Genomic DNA, 19,007 nt, shown 5'->3' on the forward strand with positions numbered 1-19,007 from the left:
CCGGTCCGCATGCAAAACATCCTCGAGTAAGACTGTAACCTCATGTTGCTCTCTGACGCATCCATCGGAGTATGACTGTGGGTGAATTGTGTAAATCGCTAGGACTGCTCGAAGCAGGAAAGCACAAAATAAGAACCAGTCCATTTACCTGTGATCCTATTACATGATTTATTGCACATAAACCCACGAGAGTAGTCTTTATGACACCCTTAAACGTACCATGAAAGCTCCATTAGCATTAACGTTAGCAAAGCCCATTACAGGCAGATTCCTGCAAGAATGCTTCCCACATGTGTGTTAGCTCCTATTTAAATGCATGGCTCCTCCCAGCACTGTTAGCTTTTGCTATTGTAATCAGTGCTTCCTGATAGCAGCTTTGGAATTTCCAATTTAAGTCAACAGGCTCTGCAAGCAGATCCAACTCATAGTGAAATCACATGCAAGTCACACACAGGTCAGGTGTTTACATGAATGTAGTTCATAGTTCAATGTTCACGCGCTCCATCAGATGAAGGCGAGGTGCTGGTCGTCAGCAAGGCCGTAGCTGCGTTTGTGTTGCTCGAAGAGCTCAGCGAGATTCTGCAGGTAGACTTTATGAAGACTCTCGATGTCCTCGCTGCTGGGACTCGGAGTCTGGACCACTGGGATGGGCTTCCCCACTGAGGGCAGAGGCAGAGAGAGGCATGAGGCTGACAGCAGTGTTGGAATTGATTTTTTATATCGTCCTTTATGCTTAGAAACATACATCACTCGTATGCTGATAACAATCAGATCCTTGTTAGGTCTGATGAGATTCTGTGTGCACTTGTGTACCACGAGACGAGGAAGCAGCCTCGACATTATCATTTCCATCAGAGCTTTAGAAACTGTCCTGACCTTTAGATGCTCATCTGACACATGACCTATTGCAACCTCCTGTTCTGATCATTTAGCGAGACGCCTACTCTGCTGTCCTGCAGACACAGTTTAAGTGCATTGAAAGGTTGCATGTCTATCTATGGAACAGCTGCACCCACGCACACAGACTACAGACACTGATGTTGTTCAGGTATACCTGCTTAACAATGCCACATGCATTTGTAATTGCATATTCAATTAGGACAGGTGAAGGCCTGGGCTGACGTCCCTCGCTAACAAGGGCAAAGAGCTCCGTCTTGTCGGTTTGGTTGTGCAGTTTGGGCTTGTGTTCCAGCAGCTTTGTGCCTAGATAAACCCAACAAGCAGCCAACGGGGCTGACACAGGCTGACACTGGGCCAGAGATAAAGGGTAGAGGGTGTTTAAAAACTGAGATAGGAACGGGAGCTGATACGGACTCAAAGGGACTAAAGCAGACCAACACCATCCCCTCCTAGTGCTCAGTGTGGTGTACACTTGGTTAGCTGTGGTTTAGCATTAGATGAACACCATAAAGGTCAGCAAGTCAAGTGAAGAGGCTTGATGGTCCTTTTAACCATACAGTACACAGTGAAACGACACAGTGTTCAACACAATCAACACAGGACGACATAAAGGACAAGTGCGCAACAATGGCAGGACGCGCCAGGCGCAGGACGGTGCAATAGCATCAAGTTAGCATTGAGTCAACACGGGATACAGATGGAGTTACCATTAGGCTAGCTCTGAGTCTATATTAGAGGAACGACAGTGCAACAGCATCAGGTTAGCATTATATTAAGCTGGGATAAACACTGAGTCAGGGTCGGGTTGAAGCTGTGTGCTCGTACCGATGGTGCGTATGGGCTTCCTGTAGGGTATCAGGCCGAAGCTGTACTGGAAAACTCCTCGGGCATGAAACAAAGGCATGGCTATTCCCATGATGCTCTGCAGTCGGTTCTGTAGACACAGGATAACACACTGGTATCCCATAATAGCCACACAGTCATTTCAAGCAGCTGTAAAAGTGCAGCGATGAATAGATTATATTCAGTGTATCAGCTTTGTGGCCGCTGAGAGGCTGCTATAGGGTCAATCAGAGCTGTGGTAAATGATTGTAGAAGGTTGTGAGGGCCCCCCTGTGCTTCCTTTATCTAGCAGGTTACCCTGAAGCGTCTACGGTGATGTGGGGTGTGACCTCTGACCTGCAGCCTCCTCAGAGGGGAGCCGGTCGGGTTCTCGATCTGATCAAACAGCTCGTTCTCTCCAAAGGAGAAGACGGGAACCAGCTGAGCTCTGCACACAGACAAACACAGTCAGTCAGGTGATAGTCCTGCCCCTCTTGGCCCCGCCCTCTTTACAGGCTCCACCCACCCATGTTTCAGAGCCAGTTTGATGAAGCCCTTCCTGTTTTGAACCTGAAAAACAGACGGAGACGGCGCTCGGTGAGGAAAAGCAGAATTTAAAATTTAAAATGTGGTTAGTCCAGCCTGTGACCTCTGACCTCATGTTTCACTGTGCTAATAACCCGATGATGTCACTGAGTGCGGTGTGTTTCCACACAGCTTCCTCTTTCTACATCAGTGATGTAACCGCGATGGGGCGGAGCTGCGAGTCGCGGTCACAGCAGGACTCTACACGTACCTGTAAGGTGAGAGCTCCGGGCCGAGCGTCCAAAGCCTCGGAAGCTCCACCCACTGCGACGACGGCCACGTTCCCTCCTTCGGGACGGCTCACCAGGTACGAGAGACTGGACTTGGAGCTGGACACCAGACCTGACAGAGACACGGGTGACAAGTGACTCCTCCCCTCACCTGTTACCATGGTTACCACAAGGCATAGAGGCCATGTAGACACCAGCGACCTACAGACTGATGAAACTGAGCTCAGATCACTCCCCCCACACCACCGTTAAAGCGCTCCGCCAAAAACCTTCCACCTGACAATCAGATCGACTTTCACCACGTTCATCGTCCAGGACAGGGCTGGGGAACTCCAGGCTTCGAGGGCCGGTGGGTCTCCACACCTGACTGGCATGAGTAGTTCATTCCCAGCCTCTGGAGAGCTTCAGTACGTGTTGAAGTCATTTAGCCTTTAAATCAGCCGTGTTTAGGGCTGCTCAATTAATCGAATTTTCAACAATCATTAAAAATGACTGAGCCAATAGCCCCTCCCTCCCGCTTTACTCTCGCACTGCTCCGTGTGGCAAATCGAGCGCACCTCTCTGCATTTCGAACACGTGTCACAACAATTAAGAGCAGCGGTCTCCAACCTTTTTTGCGCCACGGACCGGTTTATGCCCGATAATATTTTCATGGACCGGCCTTTAAGGTGTCGCAGATAAATACAACAAAATAAAACTAGTACCGAATAAAAGATTTATTCATAACACACTTGAAAAGACCCAGGAAAACAGAGTTAACGATAAAAACGATAACAAAATAACGCTGAAAATCGATAAAAACCATACATTTCACACCTGAGCCTCAACTCTCGCGGCCCGGAACCAAACGACTTACGGACCGGTCCGAGGCCCGGGGGTTGGGGACCGCTGATTAAGAGGACCCGAGGGAAGCTCGGAAAGCTGAGCAGAAGTTATTTGGAGAGGAGAGTGACGGCCGTTGGTTGAAAAGAGGTAAAAACCTTCAGTGGTGTGGAAACATTATGGGTTCAGTCAGACGTGGATCAAGTGGACACAGTGTGTAAACTTTGCTATGGTGTCGTAGCTGCAGCACAGAGCAACACTGCAAAGTTCACTAAACACAGATGTTTACATTTTTCATTTATTTCTTATATTGCAAACATTTGCACTGTTATCAGTATTTGCACTATTTTATATTATTTTTTGACAATCTTTAAAGTCATTATTCAACACGTTGTTATTGTTAAATAAATATCGTCACATAATCGAGATCTCAGTTTCAGTGAAAACAATCGTGATGATCATTTTTGCCATAATCGAGGAGCCCTAGCTGTGTTGGATCAAGGACACATCTAAAACCTGCAGGACCCCGGCCCTCGAGGCCTGGAGTCCCCATCGGCCCGTCATCGCTAACACTGACCTCGGGCTGGTACGGGTGTCGGCTGAAAAGGACCAAAACCATCACCCGCCCTGTCAGACTAAAGGCAGATGTTTGTTTCTTACAAGAAGAAAAAAGTACAACCTGGGGCCCGTTCTTCGTACCTCGCTAAGTAGGTTAGCCGGATTAGATTGTTGACGATTTCGCGTGATCTTGGATCGTTCGGTTCCCCGAAGCTCATCCGGGACTTGCTGTCATAGCAACAGAGCCGTAAGCGTAAACCTGCTCGGGAGCAGGTTTACTTTATGTAAACAGGATTAGATCGCGGCCACGCAGGTATGTCCGCTTCATTTATACGAAAGCAACAGCGATAAATAAATAACATCAATGTAACTGAAGATAATGCAGCACTTGATCCTTTTATTGATGTCACACAGATACATACAGGTCATTTCCTAAAAAAGGGAAATGTACTATTAACATTCTATTACATGTATGTGATTATTACAGATGTAATTCATATTTCAGAGTAGCAATTGTAAATTACTTCGTGTAATCAAGATGAGAGACCACGGCTATAAAAGCGAAGGTGGATTTGGGAAGCCTGTCGCAGCCATGTCCTGTCCGTATACGCGACCAACCCATTGCGGAAGGTGCAAGATTGATAAGGAGAGTCCTCAGAATTCAGCGTATATTGCGGGACAGACAGGATCCTTTAGCTCAGCGCGACAGTGTGCTCATAGAGAGATATCGATTTTCCCGTGAGGATATTATTTACTTAACCAACTTGTTGACGAGGGGGTGCAGGACCACCACCTGTCTTTTTTTGCTCTGCCCTTTTCTTGGTTGCTGTTATAAACAAACAAACAGATTATTTCAGGGTCTCTTTCCAAGAGACTAAAAGCAATATAAGTGATAAATATTACCATTCTGTAGAATATTCTTATATTTCACTTTTACTTGTTCCCATGTTCTAGTGGGTCCTGTTGTGGCTCTAATGTGAAAGAGGATATAATGTAATATAATATAATGTAATATAATATTGGATAATATAGTGTCATATGATAGATCTACCCTACCGCCTACTGGTGTTGGCCAGAGGGGCCGATGGCGCGATATGGCAGCCTCGCTTCTGTCAGTCTGCCCCAGGGCAGCTGTGGCTACAACCGTAGCTGCCTCCACCAGTGTGTGAATGTGAGAGTGAATGAATAGTGGCATTGTAAAGCGCTTTGGGTGCCTTGAAAAGCGCTATATAAATCCAATATATTATTATTATTATTATTAAATTACTTACGAGTTTAATTTGTCAGCAACTTCCTGCCAGCCCTCTCTCCTTGCTTTTGCAGCCTTTGCAGTGTTCCCTTGCGTTCTGATTAAACTCTGAAACTCCTGAAATCCCTCACTCAGGAGTTCTTGCTCTGCTGCCGAAAAATACCGAGCCGAGCGCGCTCCTTCGACATTTTCGCCGACCAATCAGAGGGTTGCCGATCAATGTTTCTACTATCGATGCGTAGCCCCTTTTATGACACCCAGTGATGTCACATTACTGCGTCCAGCTGTACTAATCGTCAACAGCAGGTGTGTTCGGGGAACCGGATTAGCGAGCTCACGGTTAGCGCGATGATTTGATCTTGGATGTGTCATTTGATCTTGGATGTAGTAAGCGACGTACGAAGAACGGGCCCCAGATATCAAACAACAGAAACAGTTTACTTAGAGATAAAAACACTGACTGAATCCCTGCTGCAGCTCTTACTGATCCAGATGGAATCAACCTTCGGTCCAGAGAATACACAGGTTCACAGGTGAGACCCTGACACACCAGCTCCACCCATCACTCCATCAACACTGCGCTCGTCACACCCTCACGACGATGTTCTAAATCTCCATCCTGCAGTTCCTCATTAGACCACCAGGTGTCACATGACCCCGCTTCCTCCCTCAGGTGAGTCTGACCCGAGGTGACACAGGTGCACGCACCGAGGGGGCAGCAGGAGCCGAGCCAGAGTCACACGACCAGGTGCTCGATAGCTGGGACACATCGACCCATGTGACCCTGTGTGTGGTCAGGCAGCCAATCAGAGAGCCTGTGTCAGCCTCCTCCCTGCTGACCTGCAGCCCAGAGTCCAAAGGGCTGATGGAGCAACTGAAGCCCGATGGAGACGCTGTGATGAAAGCACAGCTGGATTACAACAGCTGGAGGAGGTCACAGCGACAAAGAGTCCAAGGAGCGTAGAGTTTAAAGGAGCGTCATTAACAGAGAATGACTGTCCTCCAATCAGCACACAGACCGCTGTCACATGACCAGCACAGTTGAGCTCACAGGTCCTTACCTCCACACATGATGTATTCTCTGAAGAACGGCACTCGGAACCAGAACGGCAGCATCAGCAGGTGAGGCTTGAGTCCAGGAAACAGGTGAGAGAAACCCGTCGCCTCCGTGCAGAAGTTCCCAAACGCCCCCGCCACCAGCACACCTGAGGACAGGCACATGCATGGAGACACACACCAGGGGGCGGGACTAAAAAGGGCAGGTGTACAGGTGTGTTTGTTACCATGTGGGTGGAATCCAAAGATGTAGTTCTTCTTCGGGTCCAGGTCGACCGTCTTCAGCAGCTGCAGACAAACCAGCAGTGATCAATCACCGATCAGTGATCGATCACCGATTGATCGATCACTGATCGGTAATCAATCAGTGAACAGCAGCGCTGATCGATCGCTGATCAGTAGTGATTGATGAATGATCAGTAACCAATATTCAGGGATCGCTCACCGTCAGCGGGAAGTAGTCTCTGAAGTGCTCCCACACACTCCACCTCCTCATCCACTGTGACCTTCGACCCCCATTGGTGGGTGTGTCCCAGTCCAGCCACAGCCAGCCAGCGTAGAGCAGAGCCACCATCCACCAATCAGAGAGGGCGAGGAGGACGAAGGCCGCCAAACAGCACTGAGCTGGGAGACAGGTGAGGCAGACAGGTGAGCTGAGGCGTTCAGGTGCTCTCTGAGTGACCAGGCTGATCTACACCTAACAGGTGTGTGTGTCTAAGCTCCGCCTCTTTAAACCTTTTACCAGGTGAAAATAAAAATGAGTGTGTAACATCAGATAAACTCAAACATCACATAAAACATCTGAATACAAATGAACAGGTAGAAGTGGGAGGATCCTTTTTAACACCTGAAGCCGTGAAATCCTTCAGTTTTCCTGTGATGTGCCTCTGATTGGACAGTGAAGCCAAACGCAAATACCTGCAGGGTCCACCTACAGGCTGAAGCTGCTGAGGACTCGCCTGAGAGTGACTGCAGATCAATACTACTGCACGCTGTGCTGATTAATCAACGACCCTGATCACACTGATCAATCACTGTCTCTACGTGTGTCTCGGCAGGTCACGTGACTGTACCTAGCGCCAGGAAGGAGAAGATCCACTGCACGACGGCGGCGGTCTGCAGCCTCCTCCGCAGCGGGACGTTCAGCGGGGCGAACTCGATCCTCATGCCGACTGTGGAGCTCCTCGGCCGGGTCTGCAGCTGTGCGTGCTCCCGGTGTCTGTGGAGGTGTGCGTGTGTCAGCCGTACGCGTGCTGTTGCTGCAAGCAGTAAGCGCCACTGAACTCAAAACTCTGCTCCTATCCTGCTACACTGCGCATGCGTGCTGTACACTGGGTGGTGTCCTTTTAGCCAATCGCAGCACGTGACGACACACGGCGAGAACGAGCATGTGCGGAGGCGCGTGCACGCCAGGGGGACGCTCAAAAACTTTAAATAAAGTTTATTTAAAACATGAAACGCCCTAATAATAAGTCTTTTTCTTTTTTATAACTTTACAGGGAGAAAATAAAAGTTTCTAGGGTAAAGAAATAAGGAACATAGACCTTTTGACTAGTGATGGGCAGATGAAGCACTGAAGCTTTTCATCCAATTGGTTCACCCCAACGCGAAGCTTCTTGAAGCTTCATTTGCTCTAGCAGGACACCTACTGGACGTAAAAATATTAGTTGGCATGAATTTGAAGAGTGTGGCCTTTTGCACACAGCCTGTAAATGTCAACAACAAAAGGAGTGTGTAAAACATCTATATTGTAGTGATGGCAGTATACTGTGTATATTTATGCTGGCAGTATGGAAAATGATTATTTGGAAATGCCTAAAATGGAAATGATCATATACTGTGAGGTGAGGTGTGGACAGTGGTTGTGCTTTTGTAACATTGAGGCAAGGACAGTGATTAGTGTTTAGGGGACACATCATTGGTTTTTATTTAAAAATAACAGTTTCTCCACTGTGGCAGGTCGTAGGCGATTTCTTTTTTTTCTAAACTGTCTCTAACTCTCCATCAAACGCCCACATTTTGAATGAAGTCTGAGGGGTTTATATCGCTGTCATAGCTCGCGGCAAAGTTCGAACCGCTTCCTGAACCAGTCACGTGGTACAGCCGGGCAGCGAGGCTTCGGACGTCATCATTTTCAGCTCCTCCCATAAATGAAGCAAGCCTGGATACGCGCTTCGCGGAAACGCCCCCTCCATTACTCGACACACGCTTCGAAGCCTCGATACAGAACGTCACATCACTACTTTTGACACAGGCAGGAAAATTAGAATAGCAAGTATTTATAGTACAGCAGTTTTTTGGTTCATATTTGGAATAAGCTTAAGTGACTTAAAATATTGACAAAAGTAATTCAAGAAGACGGTAAACATAGGAGACGCATTCTTCCACTTACATAAATGAATAAAAACTTACGTAGCACTATTACAAAATGACAACATCTGAGATGTCAGAATCCAGATTGTCCATAAAGTAAAGAACATCCTTAGATGTGAAGGCAGGTACATTGTAGTATTAGAGGTATTAGAGATGAACTTATTATTAAATTGTTTGTCCTTTATTGCGGTGTTACCTATCGTCATGTTCTTATTAGTGAATACTTTAAGTCCTAATAATAAGTCTCTGACATCGGTGATCAATGAGGTTCATCCGGGTGAGTCAGACACGTGACCTCTCACCTCTGCGCACAGGGCTGATGACGTTGCTGTTACCACGGTAACGCTATTTGTTTGGTTGCCGCAACAACGCCTCCTGCTGCTGCTTCGTTTCGTTATTAGTCTTTACTGAGAGTTGTTGGTGGTTACAGATGTTTATCAATTCGCTCAGTAAACTGAAACTGGAGGGTGTGACGCTTACAACAGTCTAACATGGAACGTGAACTAAGTGATTTCACGTTTCTATGGTGATCGTATCAGTTAGTGTCTTAGTGTTTGGACTCCCGATGTTACAAGATCACACGCGAGGAGAATCACTGTGAGAGGCAGACACCCGCACACACCACGTGCATGCTGCTGGTGGTTGCTGTGTTCAACCTGTCAACACAAAGAAGAAGCAGTACCGAGCTGTAATCATACTTTTCCTAGTTTCTTAAAGTCTGGGTCGACAGCTCGGTGGTGCTGTGGTTAGCACTGCTGCCCCACAGCAAGAAGGTCCTGGTTCAGACCCACAGTCCGGCTGCGTTTGCAGTGGCTACTCTGGTTTTCTCCCACAGTTAGTGGGCTTGGTTAGTTGGTTTATATTACCCGTGAGCAGTGTTCCCTGTAATGTTTCACGTGTCTGCGCGAACACACAAACTCCCTGAGCGTCCCTTGGACCACTGTGAGCAACAGCAGACGTGTGCACTGTGGTCACGCCAGCATCCAATCCATCCAAGTTACATGTTTATTAAAGTAATCAAATTACAGCATTCACGTTACACTACTTTTAATTAAGTGCTTTAGCCCACTTACAACGAAAAATAAAATCTTGTCCATGACCTGTAGCATGTTAACACTATTGGAAGTAAAAAAATATATATATATTTTCTTAATAAAGCTCTGACTTGTATTCTGAGTCTGTGGTCTGGGAGAGAGTCTGTAACTCTGTCTGCAACATACAGTAAATAATGACCAATGTTGGGCAGTTAATTATATAGTTACTTCTTCAAAAAAGTAACTGAGTTATGCAAACAACAAAGTGTTTTGCAGCTGTTTATCTAAAAATGCAGCCAAGGTGTTTTTTAAATAAACATTTCAAACTATTTACAGAACAATCAGCTGTTCTGCATCAAATCTGATGCCACACAAATTATTTGTGCCGCTCCAAAAAATAATTTCTGTCCACTATGAGATGAAGGAGAACAACAGCCTGATACCTGCAGGCCTGACAGCAGCAGATGTGTCACTGCTGTAACACCTGTAACACTCAGCAGGCGCCTCATTGTTCTGACACACAACAAAACTACTGACTACACTACACACTAACTACACACTAACTACACTCTAACTACACACTAACTACACAAGATTTGCGCTAAACGTCTCAAGTCTCTCACATCTCAAAACACGCCGTCACTCCTAAAACTTCCCCCCTTCCTAAACGACTAAATGCCATGTCTGGACTGTGGGATAAGGTGGCATCGTTCTGATCCCACACGGGAGCAGCCAGTCACTGACTGACTAACACTGCAAAACAGAATAGTTAAGGTATTTACTTTAATTTCAATTCAGGTTAGATTTTTCTTTTTTTTGTGCGCGACGCAGATTTTCTGTGTGCAGAGACCGTGCCGGCAGTGCGCAGCTTAGAGGGAACATTGCCATGCAGATGGTTGTCTGTCTCACTGTTTGTCCTGTGATAGGCTGGTGAGCTGTCCATGGTCTACCTCACCTCTCGCCCTATCACACCTGGGATAGCCCCCCTCCAACCCTGATGAAGATAAGAGGATGGATGGAGTGGATGTTGTTTTAAATCCATTGTCTTTATTAAAGCAGTGGAAGTCTTGATCTCCTCCCCCGACTCAGCTTGAATCATGGGGATGTTCACCGTCTTAATCTTATGGAGCCTGTAAAATGCAATGTTTTAACAGCTTGACAGAAGAAGTCACCAGAGCCAACATTTTCAATGCTTTGAAATATAAAGTTCTAACATATCAAAGACCTTCTAAACGTCCAAGCAAAGGATTAGGCTATCACCAGGGCATAGAAATGTTGATTACAGTGAGTTTTTCATGAAACCAGATTGGGTTTCATCAATGATCGGCTCCAGAAAAGCCAGTGTTGAGGCAAAAATGTTGTCGTCTGCATTCAATAAGGTCTCCAGTTATCAATAACCACATTAGGTGTGGGGATTATGTCTTCTGTTAGTGCAGGAGATAAAGAGCCTTTTCCAATCCTCTCTAATATAACGTCTAGCAGTAATGGAGCTAGCTCTTCAGAGAAAGGTTGCTAACCATCAGTTACAGGAGATTTATTAGTTTTAAGATGATCAATCGAGGAGATGTTAACTGATAAGCTATCACCTCATCATAAATGGCCTGTATTTGTATAGCGCTTTTCTAGTCCCTAAGGACCCCAAAGCGCTTTACACAACCTGTCATCCACCCATTCACACACACATTCACACACTGGTGATGGCAAGCTACAATGTAGCCACAGCCACCCTGGGGCGCACTGACAGAGGCGAGGCTGCCGGACACTGGCGCCACCGGGCCCTCTGACCACCACCAGTAGGCAACGGGTGAAGTGTCTTGCCCAAGGACACAACGACCAAGACTGTCCAAGCCGGGGCTCGAACCGGCAACCTTCCGATTACAAGGCGAACTCCCAACTCTTGAGCCACGATCGCCCATAAAAAACCTTCAATCATCTTGATTTTTCTGCTTGACCTTGTTAAGAGAGTTCATAAAAGATGGTTGCTGAGAATTAAGAAGCAGAAAGTTAGCATCCAGGTCTTTATGTCTTTAAGACATCCCTGCAGTTTAACTAATTCGTGTGTGTTATCTGGCTTCATGGACAGATAGAGCTGGGTGTCATCTGCATAGCAGTGTAAATGTATGCTACAGTGGGGCAAAAAAGTATTTAGTCAGCCACCGATTGTGCAAGTTCCCCCACTTAAAATGATGACAGAGGTCAGTAATTTGCACCAGAGGTACACTTCAACTGTGAGAGACAGAATGTGAAAAAAAAATCCATGAATCCACATGGTAGGATTTGTAAAGAATTTATTGGTAAATCAGGGTGGAAAATAAGTATTTGGTCCCCTCAAACATGGAAAATCTCTGGCTCTCACAGACCTGTAACGTCTTCTGTAAGAAGCTTTTCTGTCCCCCACTCGTTACCTGTATGAATGGCACCTGTTTGAACTCATCATCTGTATAAAAGACACCTGTCCACAGCCTCAAACAGTCAGACTCCAAACTCCGCCATGGCCAAGACCAAAGAGCTTTCGAAGGACACCAGGAAAAGTATTGTAGACCTGCACCAGACTGGGAAGAGTGAATCTACAATAGGCAAGCAGCTTGGTGTGAAAAAATCAACTGTGGGAGCAATCATCAGAAAATGGAAGACATACAAGACCACTCATAATCTCCCTCGATCTGGGGCTCCACGCAAGATCTCATCCCGTGGGGTCAAAATGATCATGAGAACGGTGAGCAAAGATCCCAGAACCACACGGGGGGACCTGGTGAATGACCTGCAGAGAGCTAGGACCAAAGTAACAAAGGTCACCATCAGTAACAGACTACAACGGCAGGGAATCAAATCCCGCAGTGCCAGACGTGTTCCGCTGCTGAAGCCAGTGCATGTCCAGGCCCGTCTGAAGTTTGCCAGAGAGCACATGGATGATACAGCAGAGGATTGGGAGAATGTCATGTGGTCAGATGAAACCAAAGTAGAACTTTTTGGTATAAACTCAACTCGTCGTGTTTGGAGGAAGAAGAATACTGAGTTGCATCCCAAGAACACCATACCTACTGTGAAGCATGGGGGTGGAAACATCATGCTATGGGGCTGTTTTTCTGCCAAGGGGACAGGACGACTGATCCGTGTTAAGGACAGAATGAATGGGGCCATGTATCGTGAGATTTTGAGCCAAAACCTCCTTCCATCAGTGAGAACTTTGAAGATGAAACGAGGCTGGGTCTTCCAACATGACAATGATCCGAAACACACCGCCCGGGCAACAAAGGAGTGGCTCCGTAAGAAGCATTTGAAAGTCCTGGAGTGGCCTAGCCAGTCTCCAGACCTCAACCCCATAGAAAATCTGTGGCGGGAGTTGAAAGTCCGTGTTGCTCGGCGACAGCCCCAAAACATCACTGCTCTCGAGAAGATCTGCATGGAGGAATGGGCCAAAATACCAGCTACTGTGTGTGCAAACCTGGTAAAGACCTATAGTAAACGTTTGACCTCTGTTATTGCCAACAAAGGTTATGTTACAAAGTATTGAGTTGTATTTTTGTTATTGACCAAATACTTATTTTCCACCCTAATTTACGAATAAATTCTTTACAAATCCTACCATGTGGATTCATGGATTTTTTTTTCACATTCTGTCTCTCACAGTTGAAGTGTACCTCTGGTGCAAATTACTGACCTCTGTCATCATTTTAGGTGGGGGAACTTGCACAATCGGTGGCTGACTAAATACTTTTTTGCCCCACTGTATGTCTTCTAATGATGCTGCCTAAGGGAAGCATGTATAATGTAAACAGAATTGGTCCTAGCACTGAACCCTGTGGAACTCCATAATTAACCTCAGTGTGTGAAGAGGACTCTCCATTTACATGCACAAATTGGAGTCTATTAGATAGATATGATACAAACCACTGCAGTGCAGTACCTGTAATACCTACAGCATGTTCTGGAAACAGTAAATCTTCTTCTGTGAGCCTGTACCGTCACATTACAACCTCCTAGCTTACAATAAAACAGATGAATCCATGGCGAGAGTCATTATGTTTTTAGTTTAGAGTTTATTATGTGATACAAACACACACTCTGTTCATACAGCAGATTATCTAATACACACCTGAAGTGCCAAAGAAAGTTTAAAGTATAAAACTGTCACAGATTTCTGAATAAACAGGAGCACACAAGTACATGAATGACTTCAACATTTAATAGAGATTTAGGTTTACAACACGCTCAGTTTACAGAGGTGATCAGATTTATTGATCCAGAATCAATAAATAAGCATCACTACTGACTGAAATAGCTCATCCAGACATCTCACACTCACAGTGAAAGGGTTAAAGGTCATTCCACTGATTTTACACACGTTACTCTCAGCTTGTCGCCTCTGCAGAGGTAAAGTTGCATTATGGGACATATAGGAAATGAAACAGCTGATCGGGAGGATGGGGAGGGGGGGTTCTGGGTGAGCTGTGACAAATTACAGACTTATTTTATAGAGACTCTCTGTTACAGCACCCAGATCCACCAGCAGAGGGAAACATTTAGAAAAAGGACGTGGTAAGTAAACAGGAAGTGACATCACCAGATGGTGAGGAATCGCTCCAACACCTGATTGGCTGACAGAGGGGACAATCACTACACTATCTTCACCTACAGCTGGACTAAAACAACTACACCTGAGCTACACCTGGTCTATGTGTGAGCTACACCTGAGCTACACTTTCTCTACACCTGAGCTACACCTGGTCTATGTGTGAGCTACATCTGAGCTACACCTGGTCTATGTGTGAGCTACACCTGAGCTACACTTTCTCTACATCTGAGCTACACCTGGTCTATGTGTGAGCTACATCTGAGCTACACCTGGTCTATGTGTGAGCTACACCTGAGCTACACCTGGTCTATGTGTGAGCTACACCTGAGCTACACTTTCTCTACATCTGAGCTACACCTGGTCTATGTGTGAGCTACATCTGAGCTACACCTGGTCTATGTGTGAGCTACACCTGAGCTACACCTGAGCTACACTTTCTCTACACCTGAGCTACACCTGGTCTATGTGTGAGCTACACCTGAGCTACACTTTCTCTACATCTGAGCTACACCTGGTCTATGTGTGAGCTACATCTGAGCTACACCTGGTCTATGTGTGAGCTACACCTGAGCTACACCTGAGCTACACTTTCTCTACACCTGAGCTACACCTGGTCTATGTGTGAGCTACATCTGAGCTACACCTGGTCTATGTGTGAGCTACACCTGAGCTACACCTGGTCTATGTGTGAGCTACACCTGAGCTACACCTGAGCTACACTTTCTCTACATCTGAGCTACACCTGGTCTATGTGTGAGCTACATCTGAGCTACACCTGGTCTATGTGTGAGCTACATCTGAGCTACACCTGGGCTACGTGTTAATGAAGTGGACCCAGACTTCACCTGAAATTAAATTCTTCCTAGGACTTGGACTACGTCTAGTCTACAGTTACGCCACATCTGGCTACAACTAGTCTACACCTGTCTTACACCTGGACTCTAACCTTACTTAACACCTGAACTACACCTAGTCTACACCTGGTCTACATTTGTATTCTTATAGGGTGGCCTGGATGTGAAGTATAATGGGTGGATCAAACCAGTCTACATGTGGACTCTGATCCCGGACAGGACCTGGACTTTAATCCCACCCAGGACCTGGATTCTGATCCACTCAGGACCTGGAATGATGAGCTCGACCTGGACCTGGACTCATGAGCCCGGCCTGGACCTGGTCTTTAATCCACCCAGGACCTGGACTCTAAACCTGCCCTGGACCTGGACTCCACGTTTCTGGTTTCTGAGAGCTGGATCTGCTGCTTTGGCCATCATGGACAGTGGCTTGTCCCTAAGACGTTGGTGCTGAGAGGCATTCAGAATGACTTGCTTTCATTCAGGGCAGGTACAAAGCTGCAGAAGAAACAAGCAGGTGAGTCACATGGTCAGAGGGCCTGTTACCTGAGGGGCAGGTGGATGTTTGAGGGGGTGGAGATTGTGGAGATTGTTACCTTTCTTTTGCTTGTATCGCTGGGATAGCATTGAGAGAACCAGAGCGAGCACCAGAACCAGGAACACAGACACTGATCTGCAGATATAGAAACACAGTTAGCCCCACCCCTTCAAAAAAGAACCAATTGTAATGCAGATAAAACTAAGTCCAGCTAAACATCCAATCAGAAGCCTTCATCCGTTTAATACAAAAACACAAACAGGAAGAGAAAACACTGAGCACTAGTAGGTTAAAAGGATCAGATGAAGAAAGGAATCAATAACAGATGAACAGCTCATCACAGAGTGTTGATTGATTGATTAAAAAGTGATTAGAGGCCACTGAATAATTACAGGAGAGTTATCCTTACATCACACTTAGGATGATCCACATTTCACCAGGGAAGACTGTGGACGAGAAAAAGGACAGTGATAAGAACTTCAGGTTCCTCTCAAGCCGTGTGAAGAAGAAGGATGAACAGGTGAGCCTACCAGGAGGTCCAGCAGTGGTCACCGTGGTGACTGTCACCGTGGTCACAGTTTGGTTCCCGCACACAGCATCAGTCCACTGCGTGCACTCAGATAGAGTGTCCCGATGTAAAGCTGGAGGACACATAGGAGGACAAATCAAGCAGTGACTGATTGCAAATAGGTAAGTCCAGCCCTTTTACTGAAAGTGTTCTTACCCGAGCAATCAGTACAGTCTTTGCACCCGATCCCTACAGTCTTGGAGCAGTTCTTCACTAGGAAGAAACCTGAGAGACACACACATGAGCTAAGAGACATGCGCAGGTGTGCACAGGTAGATCTGTTTGAGTCAAAGCTTCAGCTGCAGGAGAACACACATTAGGACTCCTTACCTGGTTCACAGGTGGGACAGTTCCCTGCAACCCCTTGTACAAAGGTCATCTTCACCAGCAGACATGCAATGCTCACCTGGGATAAGACACATAGACAGTTGGACAACAAAGTGTCAGGTAAGAAGGGCATAACTATAGTGCACCTGCCTGAGCTATACTGAAGCTATACCCTGAGTATACCTGAAGCTAAAGTCCTTTCTATTAGCCCAATCTGCTCTGTCCTGTAAGGTAACAAACACACCTGGATAGAAACCAGATTCAGCGATCCAACTTTAGACACATGTTCACCTAATCTTAATCTGTAAACAATCAGTTCAAACCCTGTTGCTAGGAGACAGAAACAAAGTTCAACAAATGTGGATTCCTGAGAATGAGGCTCCACCCCTCTGCACGTATCAGCAAAAAACGAGCCAGAACAAGCTGATCTGATCTGAGGAGTCACAAATACTCACAGACCATATCAGACCAGCGCAGAGCAAAAACCACAGACCAGGCACCTCCTGTCATGGACTTCCAGAGAGTGAAGAAGTCTGAACTGCATTAAACGTGTTTAAATCTGCAGTCAGTCGTAAAATCAGAGAAAAGTCTTCATCTCAGGACTCCTTTAACCCTTCACCTTCCTCCTCCTCTGACTTCATGTATCTTCAGTGAGCTGGCACTCCTCTCTTAAAGCTGTACATGCTTGTCCTTGTGTGCGCTTTCTTCTGCTCTCAGACTTATTCAGGCTTCCTGCCATCGTCACCTGCCCAGCACTCACCTGCAAACCGTCCATGTTGTCGTCTCCTTGCTGTCACGGTGTGAAGTGATCGAATGAGTGACCCTGCACGCTATGACCTCTTTTATGCTTTTGCGCTCCACTTTAAGATGAGGAACACTCCTGAGTCATCACATTACATCAGCAAAGTGGGAGGGGCAAAGAGTTCCTTGGAAGGACTGTTGGCAGAGACTCCGGCACTAACAGATGCAGTGTGACTGTTTAACTGAAGCTTTATTGTCATTAAAGGTGTAAATTGTTGTCTCTGAGAGACCTTTAATGACAGGAAGGAGACAACATGGGCCAACTCTACCTGTGTCCAGCTGTCCAGGTGCTCCTAGCAGTGGGGACTAAAGGTGATGCTGACTGAAGAGAGTGTTTTGTTACACACTCAGGTAAAGGTGCAAACCTGTCAGGAATAACTAGTTTCACCTGTTCAGACTGAGATCACACAGAAATTCTTAGACTCCTTTTATATCAAAACAAACATGTTGGTCCAAGACTTCTGCAGGATGCCACAAACGGTAGAGCGCCAAGATGAGGTCACTTCCTGTGAAGTATGAGTGAGCCTATCACCATTACTGATGGATGGCTAGTTTGTGTTAACTAACTGTTTCAAAAAGTGCTTAAAGATGTATTTAGACTCTTAAAGTTGCTAAAAGTGCTTTGTGGCAGTGAATGAGCCGACAACAGCACGTTTTTCATTGGCTGGCTTTCCACCTGCCCTGCTTCTGTAGCACACACACCACACCCTCTCCTCAGGTCGCAGCAACATCTTTATCAGGCGAAACATGAATAGATAATGGGGCCACGCGTGCGAGTCCGCCTCCCTGACATCACACCCTACCCACTGCTCCACCCCTGCCCTGCAGCTGAGCCACACCACGCCACACCTTACCCTGAATGAGCCAGCGCTCTTTCACAGAGTTAAAAATATCAGCGAGTGACTTTGCCCTTTCAGTGGACATTTAGCCCACTGCAGTAAAGAGAAAGTTTTGTGTTGATGGATCTGTCATCATTAGTCAGATAAAAGCTGCGTCTTGTAAAGCAGCGAGGAGTCAGAATCACTGTAAACTCTACAGACGCGCTAAAGATCACAGACACAGGCTCTGAGTGGACCCGAGGTCTGGTTTCCTGATGAGTGTACCTTACAGCAGCAGATGGTTTGGATCTGCTCACTGTGTCAGTGCAAACATCTGGATGTGATAAATATTTACACACAGTTTCCATGGTGTCTGTTTGCAGACGTGCTCTTTGTTTCATCACACTGTGTGTGTTTGTCCGGCTAGACCCCAGTGGAGCCTTCAGTGCAATCATATCTATCTAACATCTATCATGTGAAAGGAGAGTCCTCTTCACACGCTGAGGTTACTTATGGAGCTCTGCAGGGTTCAGTGGCAGGACCAATTCTGTTTACATTATCACATATGATGTGTTTCTGGTGGCTTCACACGTGAACGGTTTGCAGCCGAGTGTGAAGCGCTGGGAATGAGAATCAGCAGCTCCAAATCTGAGGCCATGGTCCTCAGCTGGAAAAGAGTGGAGTGCCCAGTCCGGGCCGGGGACGAGTTCCTGTCCCAAGCGCGGGTGTTTAAGTATCCGTCTTGTTCACGAGTGACGGGAGACTGACAGACAGATTGGTGCTGCAGCTGGAGTGATGCAGATGCTCTACCTTAGAGATAGAAGTGAGGAGTTCGGGCGTCCAGCAGGGGCTCAGAGTAGAGCCGCTGTTCCTCCACATTGGAAGGAGCCAGCTGA

General features: G+C 46.6%; 2 protein-coding genes across 5 annotated transcripts; both read right to left on the reverse strand.

Moving 5' to 3' along the window:
- Positions 1-149: 149 nt before the first annotated feature.
- On the reverse strand, positions 150-7,548 carry mogat3a (monoacylglycerol O-acyltransferase 3a). 2 transcript variants are annotated; one of them, XM_080881863.1, is made up of 9 exons: positions 7,296-7,547; positions 6,668-6,846; positions 6,450-6,510; positions 6,228-6,371; positions 2,519-2,649; positions 2,249-2,292; positions 2,080-2,170; positions 1,726-1,834; positions 150-659 (listed from the first exon to the last, which is right to left on the reverse strand). In XM_080881863.1, exons 1-9 carry the CDS (start codon positions 7,387-7,389, stop codon positions 505-507), a joined length of 1,008 nt encoding a protein of 335 aa, XP_080737989.1. In that variant the 5' UTR covers positions 7,390-7,547; the 3' UTR covers positions 150-504. The 2 variants fall into 2 exon arrangements, with proteins under 2 accessions (XP_080737989.1, XP_080737988.1); XM_080881862.1 differs by having other exon boundaries at positions 6,228-6,510; positions 7,296-7,548.
- A 6,111-nt stretch (positions 7,549-13,659) lies between these two features.
- Positions 13,660-17,348, reverse strand: LOC308396782 (uncharacterized protein). Of its 3 annotated transcripts, XR_013971618.1 has the most exons (8): positions 17,253-17,348; positions 16,496-16,571; positions 16,322-16,390; positions 16,128-16,238; positions 16,007-16,043; positions 15,656-15,732; positions 14,915-15,557; positions 13,660-14,870 (listed from the first exon to the last, which is right to left on the reverse strand). XR_013971618.1 is itself a non-coding variant. In XM_080882347.1 (7 exons), exons 1-7 carry the CDS (start codon positions 17,265-17,267, stop codon positions 15,541-15,543), a joined length of 402 nt encoding a protein of 133 aa, XP_080738473.1. In that variant the 5' UTR covers positions 17,268-17,348; the 3' UTR covers positions 13,660-15,540. The 3 variants fall into 3 exon arrangements, 2 of the variants coding, with proteins under 2 accessions (XP_080738473.1, XP_080738474.1); XM_080882347.1 differs by having other exon boundaries at positions 13,660-15,557; XM_080882348.1 differs by lacking the exon at positions 17,253-17,348 and adding an exon at positions 16,948-17,228 and having other exon boundaries at positions 13,660-15,557.
- Positions 17,349-19,007: the final 1,659 nt, after the last annotated feature.

This window comes from Rhamphochromis sp. 'chilingali', assembly GCF_963969265.1.
Source record: "Rhamphochromis sp. 'chilingali' genome assembly, chromosome: 1".
Lineage (NCBI taxonomy): Eukaryota > Metazoa > Chordata > Actinopteri > Cichliformes > Cichlidae > Rhamphochromis > Rhamphochromis sp. 'chilingali'.